The following is a 19,717-nucleotide window of genomic DNA, read 5'->3' on the forward strand; positions in this document are numbered from 1 at the left end:
CTGTAGGTAACTCAGTATAGTCAGTATGCTGTAGGTAACTCAGTATAGTCAGTGTGTTGTAGGTAACTCAGTATAGTCAGTATGTTGTAGGTAACTCAGTATAGTCAGTATGCTGTAGGTAACTCAGTATAGTCAGTATGCTGTAGGTAACTCAGTATAGTCAGTGTGCTGTAGGTAACTCAGTATAGTCAGTGTGCTGTAGGTAACTCAGTATAGTCAGTATGCTGTAGGTAACTCAGTATAGTCAGTATGCTGTAGGTAACTCAGTATAGTCAGTATGTTGTAGGTAACTCAGTATAGTCAGTATGTTGTAGGTAACTCAGTATAGTCAGTGTGTTGTAGGTAACTCAGTATAGTCAGTATGCTGTAGGTAACTCAGTATAGTCAGTGTGCTGTAGGTAACTCAGTATAGTCAGTATGCTGTAGGTAACTCAGTATAGTCAGTATGTTGTAGGTAACTCAGTATAGTCAGTATGTTGTAGGTAACTCAGTATAGTCAGTGTGTTGTAGGTAACTCAGTATAGTCAGTAAGCTGTAGGTAACTCAGTATAGTCAGTGTGTTGTAGGTAACTCAGTATAGTCAGTATGTTGTAGGTAACTCAGTATAGTCAGTATGCTGTAGGTAACTCAGTATAGTCAGTATGTTGTAGGTAACTCAGTATAGTCAGTATGCTGTAGGTAACTCAGTATAGTCAGTGTGCTGTAGGTAACTCAGTATAGTCAGTGTGCTGTAGGTAACTCAGTATAGTCAGTGTGTTGTAGGTAACTCAGTATAGTCAGTGTGCTGTAGGCAGCTCAGTATAGTCAGTATGCTGTAGGTAACTCAGTATAGTCAGTGTGTTGTAGGTAACTCAGTATAGTCAGTGTGTTGTAGGTAACTCAGTATAGTCAGTGTGTTGTAGGTAACTCAGTATAGTCAGTATGTTGTAGGTAACTCAGTATAGTCAGTGTGCTGTAGGTAACTCAGTATAGTCAGTGTGTTGTAGGTAACTCAGTATAGTCAGTATGTTGTAGGTAACTCAGTATAGTCAGTATGCTGTAGGTAACTCAGTATAGTCAGTATGCTGTAGGTAACTCAGTATAGTCAGTGTGCTGTAGGTAACTCAGTATAGTCAGTATGTTGTAGGTAACTCAGTATAGTCAGTATGTTGTAGGTAACTCAGTATAGTCAGTATGCTGTAGGTAACTCAGTATAGTCAGTGTGCTGTAGGTAACTCAGTATAGTCAGTATGCTGTAGGTAACTCAGTATAGTCAGTATGCTGTAGGTAACTCAGTATAGTCAGTATGCTGTAGGTAACTCAGTATAGTCAGTGTGCTGTAGGTAACTCAGTATAGTCAGTATGCTGTAGGTAACTCAGTATAGTCAGTATGCTGTAGGTAACTCAGTATAGTCAGTATGCTGTAGGTAACTCAGTATAGTCAGTATGTTGTAGGTAACTCAGTATAGTCAGTATGTTGTAGGTAACTCAGTATAGTCAGTGTGCTGTAGGTAACTCAGTATAGTCAGTATGCTGTAGGTAACTCAGTATAGTCAGTATGTTGTAGGTAACTCAGTATAGTCAGTGTGTTGTAGGTAACTCAGTATAGTCAGTGTGTTGTAGGTAACTCAGTATAGTCAGTATGTTGTAGGTAACTCAGTATAGTCAGTATGTTGTAGGTAACTCAGTATAGTCAGTGTGTTGTAGGTAACTCAGTATAGTCAGTGTGTTGTAGGTAACTCAGTATAGTCAGTATGTTGTAGGTAACTCAGTATAGTCAGTGTGCTGTAGGTAACTCAGTATAGTCAGTATGTTGTAGGTAACTCAGTATAGTCAGTATGTTGTAGGTAACTCAGTATAGTCAGTATGCTGTAGGTAACTCAGTATAGTCAGTATGTTGTAGGTAACTCAGTATAGTCAGTATGCTGTAGGTAACTCAGTATAGCCAGTGTCAGCTTCTACAATACTGGGTTGCCAACAGTCAGGCAGTTTAGAGTGAGATTTGTCATTGAAATAGCTTCTCTGTGTCAGCAACTAGGAAGAATGGGTTACATTTTCCAAAAGAAAATCACCCTGGTGTTGGACAAAAACACTCTTGGATGGAACCCATTGGTAATTTTAATCTTCATGAAATGTGGATTGTTGTCCAGTGCATAAAGTGTGTATATATGGACTCTGAGTCAGAGCATCCCCCCCCCCCCCCCACCCCACCGACCCAACCTCCTCCAATGTACAGTTTCTTCCCCCTCAAATGTATATACTATCTTTTTAGACTCTTTTTGTACTCACAAACAGTACTGTATATTTGTAGATCTGGTATGTCATAAATGTCTAGATGTAACAGTACTGTCTATCTGTATGTCATGTACGGTATGTCATACATGTTATGATGAATTGAAAATGGGGGACCCTGATGTAAACAAGACAAAAGTCTTTCTCTGGTCTGCATCCCCTTAACAATTGTGTGTATTGAGCTGTACTGTATTGTACCCATTCTGCAATCTGTTAATAAAATTTTCAATCAATCAATCAATCAATCAATCAATCAATCAGCAGGCAGGATTACCTGTGGGCCCACGCTCCTCTCTCACTGGTCAGAAGTCTGCGGAGTGATTTCCAGAGGCGCCACACTGCCCCCTGCTGGCTGGATATCTGCTTCTGGCAGCTGAAGTATCTGCTGTTTTCACTTCGTATCCTCTTCAGGCAAGGGTCCACGATCACCTCCTGCTCACACACACACACACACACACACGCACAGAGACACACACACACACACACACACACACACACACACACACAGAGACACACACACACGCACGCGCACACACAGACACGCACGCACACACACACACACACACACACACACACACACACACACACACACACAAAGAACATCAGCAACCTGAAAAGTTAGAACTCAAGAACTATTAGGAATTGTCTGACCACTAAGTGTGTTTGACTCTTAACCACCAAAACCTGTACGGACTACAACGTATGACGTATATCATGCCAGTTCGAGTACCTTGTGTATACGGTTTACTTTTACTCTTACCTCATAGTATATTCAGATTCAAATTCTTTATAGCCTATCTTTATAGCCTATATTTATAACCGATAGGGCATACAGACACCTTTGTTTATTTTTCTCATATTTTTATATTCAGAGTTAATTATATTGTATACCGTTTATCTTTTCTCATATTTCTATATTCAGATAAAATTTGATTGCCTATATTTATGTCTTTCTACTATTACCCTGCCCATACCTGTACCTCCCCTCCCCCTTGCTGCTATGACACCCGAATAAAGCAATATCTCATCTTAATAGTATCAACCAGTTTACCGTCTAACGAGACTAAAGGCTCCCCTAACCTGAAACTTGTTCTTGCTGTCCAATTTGTCCTTGTCCCGTCGGAAGGTTGTGCTCATCAGGTCGTCAAAGCAGGAGTTCCAGAAGTTGGACATGAGGTCGTGACTCCTGCCGAATGTGTCCAGCTCATACTGCTCCATGGTGGGCTGCACCTACACGCATACAACCCAGTTCAGGTCAGTGCATCTCATACAGGCCTGTTTACATGGTAAATGGTGCATTTATATAGGAGCTTTTATCCAAAGCGCTTTACAATTTACATTCACACACCGACGGCGGAGGCAACCATGCAAGGTGCCAACCTGCTCATCGGGAGCAGTTAGGGGTTAAGTGTCTTGCTCAAGGACACTTCGACACGCTGACCAGGAGCAGCGGGAATGGAACCGGGAACCTCAAGATTACCATACGACTGCTCTACCTTCCGATGGATGATATTATAGGCCAATTCTCAATGTACTGAATGGGAATGCAATGTAGGGGTGTAACGGTACACAGAAGCCACGGTTCGGTACGTACCTCGGTATTGCGGTCACGGTTCGGTACGAGTTCGGTACAACAGGAAAAACATATTTATAATTATTATATATTTATAATAATTATTATAATTATTATTATTAAATAGAATAATTTTCTATAGGCTTGCCGTGGTAGTCAGTGATACTGGTGTCATTCTGTGTTCAGGCATCCCCTGAGTAAATTAATTGCCTTCTGCCCCTTTAACAACTTAGGCTTGTTAAGTTTCAGTTTCACTTGTAGAGAGGATTTAACTGCACGTGAAGCTGAGATGGCATGTTACACAATGGCATTTGGATTTATCAATATTTTGGATTTTTAAACACAGTAGCAGTTCAACTGGAGAGGAGCTCAGGTGATCAGTCCGGAAAAGTATGTAAGCTATTGCTTTTTTTTCTCTCGATCAGCTGTGAGATAATGTCCGCGGGTCCGCACGCAGGATTGATTGATTGATTGAAAACTTAATTAACAGATTGCAGAATGGGTACAGTACAGTACAGCTCAATACATACAATTGTTAAGGGGATGCAGACCAGAGAAAGACTTTCGTCTTGTTTACATCAGGGTCCCCCATTTTCAATTCATCATAACATATATGACATACATGACATACAGATAGACAGTACTGCTACATCTATACATTAATGACATACCAGATTTGCAAATACAGTACTGTTTGTGATACGAAAATAGTCCAGAAAAGAGAGTATATACATTTGATGTAGAAACTGTACATTGGAGGAGGTTGGGTAGATGGGGGGGGGGACTGTACATTGGAGGTGGTTGGGTGGGTGGGGGGGGGGGGGGGGGGTTTGGGTAGGAGCGGTGGGTGGGGTTGACACTGTACAACTGTACAAGCAAAACTGTACATTGGAATATTGACAAGACCATACTTGGTAATTTACTGTACATTGGAGGGGGTTGTGTTAGGACATTTACAGGGGCCAGTTTCGAATTGCAGTCTCCCGTAGGTGTTTTTTGAGAGTGTTTTTGAAAGTGGGTAGTGATTCACATTCCTTTACAGCTTTGGGTAAGGCGTTCCACATTGATGTGGCATAATTGCGAAACGTGTTTAGTCCCTTGTTAGAGCCGAATCTGGGTTTAACATGATTTGTGGAGCTCCCTCTGGTGTTGTGATCGTGGTATTCACTGACCTTTGGGAAGTATTTTGACATGTACTGTACATGGGTACCTTGGTCGTGTAGTGTATCTTGTAGACCAGGCCCATTGCAAGTTGCTGTACTCTGTCGTCTACTCTAAGCCATCCTAGGTTGTCAAAGTGGGCAGGGGTGAGGTGGGTTCTAGGAGTAAGGTCAAGCAGTAGTCTGACCAGTTTTATTTTTTTTTATTTTTTAAGATTTATTTTTTGGCGTTTTATCGCTTTATTGCTACTGGGCAGTCCAGTAGAGAGAGACAGAGGAGGAATGGGAGACAGAGTGGGGGGAAGACATTCGGCAAATAACGACGGGTTCGGGAGTCGAACCCAGGTCAGCCGTGTCGCGGCTGAGCGCGCTATGTGGTTCGCCACTGGGGCGCCTGACCAGTTTGTTTTGAGATGTTTGTAATTTTGTTTTTAGCGCCTTTGAGGTGCTTTGGTACCATGAGGTGCAAGCATATGTATGGTCTTGTCAATATTCCAATGTACAGTTTTGCTTGTACAGTTGTACATGTACAGTGTCCCCCACTCACCCCTCCTACCCAACCTCCCCCCCACCCACCCAACCACCTCCAATGTACAGTCCCCCCCACCCCCCCCCCCACCTACCCAACCTCCTCCAATGTACAGTTTCTACGTCAAATGTATATACTCTCTTTTCTGGACTATTTTCGTATCACAAACAGTACTGTATTTGAAAATCTGGTATGTCATAAATGTATAGATGTAGCAGTACTGTCTATCTGTATGTCATGTATGTCATATATGTTATGATGAATTGAAAATGGGGGACCCTGATGTAAACAAGACGAAAGTCTTTCTCTGGTCTGCATCCCCTTAACAATTGTATGTATTGAGCTGTACTGTACTGTACCCATTCTGCAATCTGTTAATAAAGTTTTCAATCAATCAATCAATAGTCGTAGTACCCTTGAATGAGTGCTCCTGCCAGAGTCTTCAGGGTATTCTTGTTTACCAGTGAGGAGATCCGGTACAAGAATCGAGTTTGTTGGTTGACTTTTTTTTATTACATTGGATGTCATTTTGGGCGGCTACGTGGCGTAGTGGGCAAGGCACTCGCCACGAAATGCTGGAGACGCTGGGCTCGTCAGTTCGAGCCCAGCGCTCCACATTTGCTTTCAGTTTAGCTGGTCGTCCACAGTAATACACATTGGCCGTATTACGGGGAGGGAAACTGAAGGGTGGGGATCGGGCGTTGTGGACAGCGACTCCTACAGGTCGGTTGGTGCGCCTGCGCAGTAGAATCAGGAAGGGTCGGGGGCAGCGTGAGCCTCCCACGTGTTACTCCTCGCCACTGAGAGATCGAGCTGCGCAGGTGAAAAGATGCGACTGCTGTTACCTCAAGTACCGGAGGGGACTTGTGCTATGTATGACTTAGTCCACATTGCAGCCGGCTTGTGGGAGGCAAGAAACAGCGTCCGTGACAGGGGAGGGTTGAATTGGATGATACGAAAATTGGGATGGGAGGAAAAATATAGAAAAATGGGAGAAAAAGTGGATAAAAAAAAAAAACATTGGATGCCATTTTGTCACAGGAAAGATTTGCCTCTAGGATGGATAGGTAATATCTTCTTTCCTTGTGACAATATTGTCACCCACTGTAACTGAGAAGCCGTCGGTCTTGCTGAATTTGTTATTTGAACCGAAGAGTTAGTTGGCGTGTGTGTTGGTGTGTCTGTGTGTGTCTTTCCATTGGGCGAACAAGAAAATGAAAGAAAACTGTAAAAATGTAATGACCCTGCTCCTGCTGTGTTACAAACATGATATAATTCATTCAAGGTTTTGTTTTAGGGACACCCGACACCTTTAGGGCGGGGAGGGGAGACTCGCAGGGAGAAACAGCCTGCGTGTTGTTATGGTCTGTCCGCTTGTCCTCGTGCGTGTGTTTACAAGCTTCAACGTTTTATTCATCATCTAAATTTGGCAATACAAGCTTAACACTTTGACGACCGATGGGCTTAGTCTAATTAGTGGCTAGAGGACCGGGGAATGTAAACAAACATGTGGGTTTTCTAACAGCTATATCTATACTTTATAGTGTTGCTATCTGTCCATTCTCATTGTCAATTGAGTGCATAAACCGTCCCTTCAGAATGGCTTAAAGAAAAAAAAATCCATCGGTAGGTTGTCATTTTATAGCGCCGTGAATATAAGCTTTATCGCAGATTTCGTATCATCTATTTTCTGGAAAGCTAGTTATAGAGCTAAAGGCTACTAACGTTATATTCAACGGCATTTCCGTTGTATATATGCTAATGAAATAACATAAACTGCTTATGATCCGGACAATCCCAGAGCATCTATGGATGAAAGGGGGGCGGCGGGGGACTTCGATTAGTATTATTGATTACCAATAGAGTGTCTGTGTCTTTATAAACAAAGACTAAACTTACAAACGGAATTCAATCTACTCTCCACTAAGCAGACGGAACAGCTGATGCACAGATCCAGACAGTCATGGTATGAGCATGGGGACAAACCATCCAAGATTTTAGCTCACCAAATTCGTAAATCGGAGGCTTTGCACATGATCCCTGAAATTGAAACCCAATCTGGACACCCCTCTAAGGACCCTAAAGTAATAAATGAGAGTTTCCAACATTTCTATTCGAAACTTTATAATTTGGACTCGTTAAAAAACCCTGATGCATTTTGTGGGGACCTGGTGTTTCCAACTTTGGGGGACGATGACAGAAGTGAACTTGATCAGCATATCACCTTAGAAGAAATTAAATTGGCAATCAAATCAATGCAGTCTGGTAAATCACCCGGTCCAGATGGCTTTCCAGCGGAATTTTTTAAGGTATTTAGTGACAAATTGTCTCCGCTCTTCCTGGACATGTACTCGGAATCCTTCGACTCGGGGTGCCTGCCTCCTACTCTCCAGCAAGCGACAATTTCACTTCTGTTAAAATCAAACAAGGACCCATTGCAATGTTCGTCGTATCGCCCAATATCACTTTTTAATGTCGACTGTAAAATACTATCTAAAACTCTAGCTCTCAGATTAGAACATGTGTTACCTTCTATGATATCCCCGGATCAGACAGGATTTGTAAAGGGCAGACAGGGCTTCTTTAATTTGCGTAGGCTATTTAATATTTTATACACCCCTTCACCCTCGACACTTGAGATTGCTCTGTCACTAGACGCCGAAAAGGCGTTCAATAGGGTGGAGTGGGACTATTTGCTTTTTACTCTTGGAAAATTCGGTCTAGGTGAAAGGTACATTTCGTGGGTAAGGCTCTTGTATAACTCGCCCATGGCCTGTGTCAAGACAAACGATGTATGTTCCCCTTATTTCCCACTGAATCGTGGAACCAGACAAGGATGCCCATTATCCCCTCTCCTGTTTGCAATTTCTATAGAACCTTTAGCTATGAAGTTGCGAGCGGAGGACAGGATCAGGGGAATCCATAGGGCTGGCCTAGAACACAAATTATCCCTCTATGCTGACAACCTGTTACTTTATGTGTCTGACCCCTTGGAATCGCTTCCCCATGCTCTTACCATTTTCAGAGATTTCGGCTGTATCTCTGGATATAAATTGAACATGCATAAAAGCGAGTTGTTAGCCGTTAACAGTGAAGCTGAGGAGATCTCATTTGAGGCATCTCAATTTAAGGTAGCGGATCATCTGACTTATCTAGGCATCAAGGTCACTCGCTTACATAAAAATCTATACGAGAAAAATTTCGCACCACTCCTGGAGCGTACTAAATCAGATCTTGAAAGATGGGATAGGCTTCCTTTGTCACTAATTGGTCGTGTTAACATTGTTCAAATGAATGTCCTGCCCAAATTTTTATATATCTTTCAGTGCGTCCCAGTTTATTTACTGAGACAATTCTTTAACACACTAGATAAACAGATTTCGGCATTCATTTGGAATGGCAAACTTCCAAGGATTAGGAAGCCATTTTTACAAGAGGCGAAACGGTCAGGGGGGCTGGCCTTGCCAAATTTTCAATTTTATTATTGGGCAGCAAACACACGCAATATTCTTTACTGGATGGGGGATCGGTCGACTGAGACTCCAGCGTGGTTGCATATTGAGTCCTCCCACTGCGGAAAAACCTCATTGCAAGCTTTGATTAGCTCAGCCCTTCCGTTAAAATTGGATGCATACCGACATAACCTCTTAGAATCTGGATACAATGTAGGAAAAGGTTCGGTCTACAATCAATGTCGTCTCGGGCACCAATCCCTTGCAATCATATGTTCCCACCGTCCCTATTGGACTCTGCCTTTAAGATCTGGAGCAATAAGGGTATATCTAGTTTTAAAGATCTGTATATTGACAATGTTTTTGCCTCATTTACTCAGCTGACTCAAAAGCATGACATCCCTCGGACTCATTTCTTCCGCTATATGCAAATCCGTGACTTTGTACGCAACAGATATCCTAAATTTCCCAACATGCCTGAAAAAACAACTTTAGATGAATTTCTAGATGTTAATGTATACAGAAGGGGAGTGATTGGAGTATTGTATGATATATTGTCGACCCTACATTCCCCCTCTCTCACTATTATCAAATCACATTGGGAGGATGATCTGTCTGTAGAATTTTCGGATGAACAATGGCAATCTATTCTCCGGAATGTTCACTCTTCCTCAATATGTGCCAGACATGGGCTCATACAGTTTAAGGTGCTACACGTCTACATTTCTCAAAGGAGAAGTTGGCTAAGTTTGATCCAGGGACAAATCCTTTGTGCAATAGGTGCAAGACGATGACGGGTTCTCTCGTTCATACATTCTGGACGTGTCCAAAAACTATTGGACATCTATATTTGATACTTTTTCTGCAATATTTGGAACCAAAATTGACCCTTCCCCTATAATCGCAATCTTTGGAGTGACACCAGAGGATATGCCTATTCACATAAAACACTAGAAAATCATTGCTTTTTCTACCCTAATTGCTAGGCGTTTAATAATTATGATGTGGAAGCAGGAGGCCTCTCCCACACATGTCCAATGGACCAGAGATGTAATGGGGTTCCTGCACTTGGAAAAGATGAGATGCACCTTAGGAGGCTCTACGGATAGATTCTATAAGACATGGCAACCTTTTTTGACGTATATGGAGAATGAAAGGTTGGGTACACTTCCATAGTTGACTCTATGAGACTATGTTGGGACCTCGGAGCAAGTTGAAGATGTGAATGTGTTTTTGTTTTTGTTTTGTTACGTTTGCATTTTACTTATTTCTGTTAGTTTAGTGTTTGCCTAATGTGAGTCTGAGTTGAACCTGGGAGGGGGGGGGGTGGGCTGGTGGGAGGGAACTGGTGGGGGGGTGGGCTGGTGGGAGGGAACTGGTGGGAGAGAGGCGTCTCTACAATTCGTAGCCGCATTTCTGCAGACCCCTCTCTGATTGGTTGAGGCCATTTCTGCAGACCCCTCTCTGATTGGCCGAGCGCGCGCATGCGCATGAGCTCGACAAGCTCCTCTAGCCAGGAGTCTAAACTCCGTTAAGCTCCAGAGAGAGAGGCTGAAAACCCACAGTTGTTGCCCGACGGATGGGAGCCGAATCCCGGATCCGAGTTTTCTGATGAATAGCCCCAAAACATGGAGGTCGCGAACGCAATTTATACGCATGGAAGTATTGATTACGCCATAACGAATCATTAAAAAAATATACCGTTAACTGGAATATGTTGTGTGTGCCTTTACACATATGTTGGATAGGATTATGTAATTGGTTTGTCATTAAAAACCAATAATAATCGCTTGCCGGCTTCGCTGACCAGAGCTCTCTCAGAAGTTTTAATTGCAGCCTGGAACATACATGTTTCGGAACCAATGTGTAACTAGACACTTGCCACGGCTATATACGTGCCTCTGGTCCACAACGCATGGCACCGAAACACGTATATATACGTGGCTGGTCCTTAAAGTGTTAATTAATATTCAACGTTAAAGATCAATGTAAGCCAGTGTAAAGTAAAGTAAAGATATTGAGCATAGATTTGTAAAATGTGCAACCTTAGTTTCACCTAGTGGTATTCGTACCGCACCGTCAAGCCCATACCGTAAATTTGCGGGACGAATACACGTACCGTTACACCCCTAAAATGCATGCATGAGCATACACACACACACACACACACACCGAAACACAGCCCCAGATGATCTGAGTTTAGCCCTGAATCTCGTAGACTCCTAGAACCTGGCCTGAACACTCACCAACACTGGCTTCACAAAATTGCACCAGTCTTCTTATATCATGGCAGATGCAGGTTATGACAAAATACAGTAGGCAATATCAGCGTCATCATCGCAGGTGAAGAAATAGCCAAGCTTACAACGAGTCATACACACACACACACACACACACACACACACACACACACACACACACACACACACACACACTTAAAGAGCACCTACGGGAGGCTGCAATTCGAAACTGGCCACCGTAAATGTCCAAACCCCCCCCCTCCTAATGTACAGTCTCCTCCCCATCATATGTATATATTCTCTGTTAGGATCTATGGGTAACAGTACTGTATATTTGCATATCGTATCACAAATGTAACAGTACTATATACCTGTATGTCATGTATGTCCCTATGCCATAAATGTCATGTCATGTATGTTGTGTATGTCATAAATGTCACTATGACTTGAAAATGGAGGACCCTGATGTAAACAAGACAAACGTCTTTCTCTGGTCTGCATCCCTTTAACAATTGTGTGTATTGAGCCGTACTGTATTGTACCCATTCTGCAATAATATGTTAAATAAAGTTTTCATTCATTTTCATTCACACGTGCACATGGACACACACATACACAGCCTGAGAAAGCAAATCGGGTTATTGGTAAAAAAAATTGCTATACCGCCAATGTTATGTCATGCTGTCTAATGTATTGCGTGATCTGTATACACAAGTGATCTAAACAAAACAGATTTACGAGCATGCACTGTCACACAGATTTACAATAAATCCACAGTGGGCCTAGTTGGGATGATCTCTGTTTGGATTGAATTCACGAAAAAAACTCTTAGCTTCAAGCGTAAACCGGTCTCTTCCTAAAATACACACGAAAGTCAGATAAGACAGAATCTTTGCTTTTGTTTCTAAACTTTAGGAAAGTCGCTTTAAAAGAAAAATAAAATAAAAGGCACGAGAGCTTTCCGTCAAGAGCCGTCGGCCGGCCCACCTCGTACAGAGACTCCGGGGGGACGAGACGGTGGGAGTGGCGTTACGATCAACGTGACACAGAACAGGCCCTGCGGCTAAACCAAACAAGGCTAACCTGGAGCCCAGCAGCGGGTTTAAAAATACACCACACAGAGAGGGAAACAAATCACTGTACGTGTGGGAAAGAACATACTTTTTTATAAAGTACACTATACTATTAGGTAACCTCACGCTGAAGACGCCTGTGTTAACATGGAGATCAGCGGCGGCTCTCGCACACTACATAACTTACAGTAAGAGCTTCTGGGGTTTCTCACATTATACAATATACACTATAGGATAGGTCATTCAATTAAATGCTCTTTCTTCATAACGAAGCATTCTTTGGATGTTATTCAAGTTATTATGCTACACATAGTTGGAATAAACGTCTGCAAGATCTTAGATCTGCCTCAACTCTGGCTACTTTCAAAAATAGGTTAAAAATGTATTATTATTATTTTCTCCCATCCCCCAATTTTGTCATTATGCCAATTCCCTCATGTAATAACCCTACTGTCGGTCTGGGCGAGGGTGTAGATGACCACATGCCTCCACCGATACATGTGGAGTGGAGTCGCCAGCCGCTTCCTTTTACCTGACAGCTAGGAGGGGTGGGCTACGCTCTCACTGGGAGAGTGTAAAGGCTGAATTAAGACTTCAACTGTCGTGGCTCCATAGGTGGCCTTAGCCATGTTTCACCCGTTTCAACTGAAACAGGCCCTCGCTCGCTAGCAGGGCCCTGGCTTGACAAAGCAAACACACCCCGGATTGATAAAGCAAATGCGCACAAATCTCCAGGGTCTAGTTGAGCTGCGTCGTGGTGAGTTTGGCACAGTGGCTGCAGTAGCTTCCCACCTAAAACATATTATTTTCATTGGTTTCCTATTGTGATTCTGGGTGATGTAGAATATAATGCATTCCACATTATACAATACATTCAGAAACCTCAGGATTTGCTGTTTCATTCGGTATATGACATGTCACTGTAGCATTATGCTGTAAGATTTTAGGGTTGAAAAGTAAGCAGAAAATGTCTCCCCATTTGCTTGCACCCCACAGTTTGAGAGTCACTGGTTTAGCCGGTGTGTGTGTGTGTGTGTGTGTGTGTGTGTGTGTGTGTGTGTGTGTGTGTGTGTGTGTGTGTGTGTGTGTGTGTGTGTGTGTGTGTGTGTGTGTGTGTTATATATCTATTAATTCATTAAACATATCTGTTTAGTTGGGCCTAAAGGTCCATGAGAGAGTGGGCCTGACCTGGTGTTGATAGAACCCTTGCCACTCCGCTGTGTGGCAGTAGCTCTGGAGGTCCTGGGCGAAGGTGGCACTGCCGTTGGTGACAGGCAGGTTGGGCAGTAGCTTCTGCAGGTTGACAGGGTCTGCGTGCTGGTCAAGGAGGGTACGTACGATGGGCACAAGCTGGGAGAAGGTCTCCGTGTTCCCACCGTTGGTGCCTTCCATTACCCCTCCTGGCCACAAGGGGGCGCCCAAACGTCCCAGTAGGAAGCACACCTCCTCCCAGCTCAGACACAGGACCGTCTGCAGCAAGCTGTGGAGCTTCACGCAGGCCATCACACACACCTGGAAGGAGACGGAAACACGTTAGGTTAGAGACGACCCTGAGGGGAGAGGAATATTAAATGACCCCATTTCATTCTGATTGAAGATATGTTTGTCAAAATACTGGCTGTTCAATAAGTAAATTAAGTATTGTTAAAGTTAAAGTCATTTAAGGGTCATGTAAGGTTAAAGTCATCTTTAGAGTGTGCCTTTGTTCAAGTTCAAGTTCTTTAATAGTTGTCATACAGAAGTACAGAATACTTTCATACAAAATGCTTCTTACTGTTACGCTCCAGAGACTGTGCTAGACAAGATAGTATCAAATAACATAATAACATAATATAGCATGAATTTAGAAGAAGAATGAGGTCACAGTTGTTCGGTATAGACATATGTACAATGTTCTGAGTTACCATATAATATACAATACACAATACTATGCAGTGTACTAATGTACAGTACTATCTAGTGCAAAGCAGAAGTGGGATGAGGTACAATTTTAGGTACAATTTACAGTAAGGTGTACGAGTTGTAGTGCAATCCTTCATCCATAAATATAAAGTGTGGGGAGTGGGTGCTACAGTGTGTTTGTTTAAAGTGGGTGTGTGCTATAAAGTGTGTGTAGTGGGTGCTACAGTGTGTTTGTTTAAAGTGAGTGTGTGCGTGTGGATGTGTGTGCTATGTGTGTTTGGTGGTTGTTGTTGTGTAGTGTTCATTCATTGTTCGTTTAGCAGCCTGATGGCCTGGGGATAGAAGCTACTTCTGAGTCTTTCTGTGCTCGCCTTGAGACTCCTGTGTCGCTTGCCTGACGGCAGCAGTTCAAAGAGGCAGTTGTTCGGGTGGCTCGAGTCCTTAATAATTCTCTTAGCCTTCCCCTTGCAACGCTTGTTGTAAATGTTCTGGAGAGTGGGGAGCCCCCCTCCAATTGTGCGTTCGGCTGAACGTGTCACTCTTTGTAGTCTGCTTTGGTCTTTTGCAGTGCTATTCCCAAACCAGGAGGTGATGTTGCCGGTCAAGATGCTCTCTATTGTACATGAGTAGAAGTTCTTAAGGATCTTCTGGCTGACTTGGAACTTCCTTAGGCGCCTGAGGAAGTAGAGGCGTTGTCGTGCCTTCTTCACCACACTGTTAATGTGTATGGTCCATTTCAAGTCCTCGGATATGTGGGCTCCGAGGTACTTGAAGCTGTTGACTCTCTCAACCGGTGCCCCGTCGATGCTGAGGGGGCTGTAGTCCTTGACCCCCGACCTCCTGAAGTCCACAATCATCTCTTTTGTTTTGCTGACGTTCAGGGAGAGGCTGTTTTCCTGGCACCATCCCGCCAGGACCTTGACCTCTTCCAGGTAGGCCCTCTCGTCGTTGGCAGAGATCAGGCCCACCACCACTGTGTCGTCAGCAAATTTGACGATTGTATTGCTACTCCGCTGAGCCACACAGTCGTGTGTGTACAGGGAGTAGAGGAGGGGACTCAGAACACAGCCCTGGGGGGCCCCTATGTTGAGGGTGATGGATGAGGAGGTGCAGTTGCCTGCTCTCACCACCTGGGGTCTGCCAGTCAGGAAGTCCAAGACCCACTGGCAGAGGTCATAGCCCAAGCCCAGGTCCCTGAGCTTGGCTATGAGTATGGAGGGGACTATGGTATTGAATGCCGAGCTGTAGTCGATGAATAGCATTCTCACATAGTTCCCCTGCCTCTTGTCCAGGTGTGATGCTGCTGTGTGCAGCACATGGGATATGGCGTCCTCCGTGGACCTGTTGGGGCGGTATGCAAATTGCAGGGGGTCCATGTTGATGGGGAGGGAGGAGCAGATGTAGCCCTTTACTAGCTTCTCAAAGCACTTCATGGCTATGGAGGTGAGAGCTACAGGGCGGTAGTCGTTGAGGCAAGCAGGCTTGGATTTTTTGGGTACAGGGATAATAGTGGACTTCTTCAGGCAGGTGGGGATGACAGCCTGTTCTAAGGACAGGTTAAATATGTCAGTGAATACTGGGGCCAGTTGGTCGGCACAGACTTTTAGGACGCGGCCGGGGATGCCGTCCGGACCTGCTGCCTTCCTGATATTCACTTTTTTAAAGGTCCGCCTCACCTCATGCTCTGTTACCCTGAACACTGCGCCTCCATCAGCAGCCGACCCCCCCCCCCCCATTGCCGAGGCTTGTGAGCTGGTGTTGTTATTACCAGCATCAAACCTCGCATAGAAGGTATTGAGGTCGTTTGCTAAGGAGATGTCATTGTTCAGTTTGAGGGAGGCGCCTTTGTAGTCTGTCATCGTTTTGAGCCCCTGCCACATAGCTCTAGAGTCAGCTTGTTCAAACTGGAGTTCAATTTTATCCCTGTAGCGCCGTTTGGCCTCTGACACTGTCCTCCTTACGTTGTGTTGCGCCACCTTGTGGTCATTCATGTTGCCTGCCACTAGGCCGTCATTGTATGCTTTGGTGCGCTCTCTCAGAGCTTCCCGGACGGATTTGTCTACCCAGGGTTTTTGATTTGGGTAAACTTTCATTTTGGTAGTGGGGATTGTTTCTTTCACCCTAGTACAGACATAGTCCAGCACTGTCTCCGTGTAGGCATTAATGTTATCTGTGTCGCGGAATACAATCCAGTCTGTGTTGTGGAACACTGACCGGATCGTGTCCTCTGACGTCACATCCCATTTCTGCACCTCTCGCGAGACTACGGGAGTACTTTTAATTCTTTGTCTGTACTTTGGTGTAAGGAAAATGGATGCGTGATCTGACTTGCCAAAGCCACTATCAGAATGAGCCTTGTAGCCACCTTTAAATTGCGTGTAACAGTGATCTAGGATGTTACCGCCTCTGGTGTTGCAAGTCACATGCTGGTAGAAATCAGGCAATACCTTTCTCAGATTGGCGCTATTGAAATCTCCCAGTACTAAAATGGCGGCGTTAACGTTCGTCGCTTGTATATTATTTACCTCGTCGTGGAGTCTGGAGAGCGCGGCGTTGTTGTTGGCTTGCGGTGGAATATACACTCCGACCAGGACGATCGCCGTTAACTCCCTCGGGAGGAAGAAAGGACGACACTTGATGGTTATATATTCCAGTTCTGGGGAGCAGTAGTTGGATAATTCCTTCACATTCGTTGGATCACTCCAATTTTTGTTAAACATGAAGGCAATACCTCCACCACGTTGTTTACCGGACTCTGATTGTGTCCGATCCTTCCTATGGATAAAGAAATGATCCGTTGGTTGAATCGCGTGATCTGGAACCTCCGGTGTTAGCCAAGTTTCGGTGAAGCAAAGGACATTGCAGTCCCTAACGTCTCTTTGATATTGAATCCTTGCTCGGATGTCATCCAGTTTATTGTCTATTGATTGTACATTGGCTAGCAATATACTGGGAAGTGGTGTACGGTGTCGTCTGGATCTCAGCCTGTTTCGGATCCCAGACCTTTTTCCTCGACGTCTTTTCCTGGGGTCTAGGAACAAAGGATCCGGTCCTAGTCTCCGGAGGATTTCTTCCGGCCATTGATGTGGTTCGGAAAGTTGATCCAGCGAGTAATCCAGTTGGTAAGTTTCCCGTAATCCAATGTCAATGATTGACTGACGGTCATACACATATAATGCACCAACAGTTGGTGCAAATAAAACTCCTAATACTATAAAAATTAACAAAATAGAGCACAGTCTCGTCGGAGCGATCAGAAAGGCAGCCATCACAGCAGCGCCAAGTCTTTGTTCATGTGACATATCTATAGCTATAGCTGTGTGCACATCCAACCTGTTTTAGACCACATGCAGCAGGATGAATAACGATCCTCTTAGCACCTTTAAGTATTCTGAACAATAAGGATCCTCTTAGCACCCTTAAGTATTCAGATCAATACGCATCCTCTTAGCACCTTTCAGTATTCTGAACAAAAACATCCTCTTAACACCTTTAAGTATTCTGACCAATACGCATCCTCTTAGCACCTTTAAAGGAAAACGCCAACATTTTGGAAAATTAGCTTATTTGCCATCTTCCCTGGAGTTAGACAAGAAGATACATACCCTTTTCTTCTCTGTGCGTGCATTAGGCTTAGGGAACAGCCGCTCCGTTAGCGTAGCTTAGCTTCATCACTGGAAGTGGGGCAGTCCTTTACCCTGAAGTTCCCTACAGTCCCCTACAGTCACGAAATACACTCCAAATACAACTCCAAAACGTTCCTGTAAACATGTTGTGACCTGTGTATTTACCACGTGGAGAAATACAAAATAATTGAATTCGACAATTACGTTTTCTAAGCAAATATACTCTGAACAATTTTTTGCCGAACCACTCCTCTCGGGGCGCAGTCAGTGATTTCACGCAACGCAGTGCTACTTACTAACGTGACGCCAGTGTTTGTTTACATTCTCATTTCATTCAAAGGATCCGAACCGATTGAAGTTTATGGATACCATGACTTAAAATCCTCTTACCTTGACGATTAACACTTTAACTGCCACACACGAGATATCTCGGGTTTATTTTTATGTGGTTGAAAGCCACTCACAAGATTTCTCAGATTTTTTCTTTTTTTTTTTTCTTTTACGATCTGAAATCATATTGCATCACGCGAGCCTACCCGAGTATACACGAGCACCGCCGGAGATTATATGTGGAAAAAAGCGCCCCCTATCGTCTTTCAGATGACATAAGGGATTTTGGAATGGACTCAATGAAAATGGATGGGGAAAAAAATCCGGTACTCCACATTTTCCAGTCCACTGATCCAGCCGGGGTTACCACAGTTCATTCTGGAGACTCTGAGCCCCGCTGATCATGGAGTTCTACTGTATCGCGTTGGATCTATACACTTATCGATTTTTTCGAATGGTGATCAGGAATTGGAATATACCAGTTGGATACCATCTGATGTCAGGTAAGGACTCTATGTTATCAGTGTTAGGATAATCAGACTAATTTTGATGAAGTTATAAGCTGTTTTGTGAAATGGGCTCTTTCGGTTTCACTGTAAAATATTAACGTTAACATTGGCGCCGATGGTGGCATTCAGGGGGTAAAAAGGAAAACCCGGCGTGGCACTCAAAGTGTTAAAAGCCTCCCCAATTTAGAAAACAGTATTCCCATGGCTGGTGTTGATACGCTGCTAGCTAACGAAAACCAACAGCCGGACACTAAAGCAAATAACGAGGGTACATGTTTACTTCCGGTCGGGGGGTTCCAAAATAAAAGAGCGACGTCTATAGCACCGGAAATATGTTTATTTTGTACATTATCTAACGTTAACACGAACCTAAACTAACGTTACAACTAACCTAAAGTTAGTTTAGGTTTGTGTTAATGTTAGATAATGTACAAAATAAACGTATTTCCGGTGCTATAGACGTCGCTCTTTTATTTTGGAACCCCCCGACCGGAAGTAAAAATGTACCCTCGTTATTTGCTTTAGTGTCCGGCTGTTGGTTTTCGTTAGCTAGCAGCATATCAACACCAGCCATGGGAATACTGTTTTCTAAATTGGGGAGGCTTTTAATCGTCAAGGTAAGAGGATTTTAAGTCATGGTATCCATAAACTTCAATCGGTTCGGATCCTTTGAATGAAATGAGAATGTAAACAAACACTGGCGTCACGTTAGTAAGTAGCACTGCGTTGCGTGAAATCACTGACTGCGCCCCGAGAGGAGTGGTTCGGCAAAAAATTGTTCAGAGTATATTTGCTTAGAAAACGTAATTGTCGAATTCAATTATTTTTTATTTCTCCACGTGGTAAATACACAGGTCACAACATGTTTACAGGAACGTTTTGGAGTTGTATTTGGAGTGTATTTCGTGACTGTAGGGGACTGTAGGGAACTTCAGGGTAAAGGACTGCCCCACTTCCAGTGATGAAGCTAAGCTACGCTAACGGAGCGGCTGTTCCCTAAGCCTAATGCACGCACAGAGAAGAAAAGGGTATGTATCTTCTTGTCTAACTCC

The 19,717-nt window shown here is 43.8% G+C and overlaps 1 protein-coding gene across 1 annotated transcript in view; it reads right to left on the minus strand.

Annotated features, from left to right (window-relative positions):
- Window positions 1–19,717, minus strand: part of nbeal2 (neurobeachin-like 2) — a 138,460-nt gene that overhangs the window by 38,283 nt on the left and 80,460 nt on the right. Inside the window, 3 exon segments of the mRNA XM_084336699.1 lie at window positions 2,546–2,703; window positions 3,352–3,501; window positions 13,487–13,810. Coding sequence (XP_084192825.1) covers window positions 2,546–2,703; window positions 3,352–3,501; window positions 13,487–13,810 — 632 coding nt within the window.

Source organism: Notolepis coatsorum (assembly GCF_963971535.1).
Source record: "Notolepis coatsorum genome assembly, chromosome: 19".
NCBI classification, from domain to species: Eukaryota; Metazoa; Chordata; class Actinopteri; order Aulopiformes; family Paralepididae; genus Notolepis; species Notolepis coatsorum.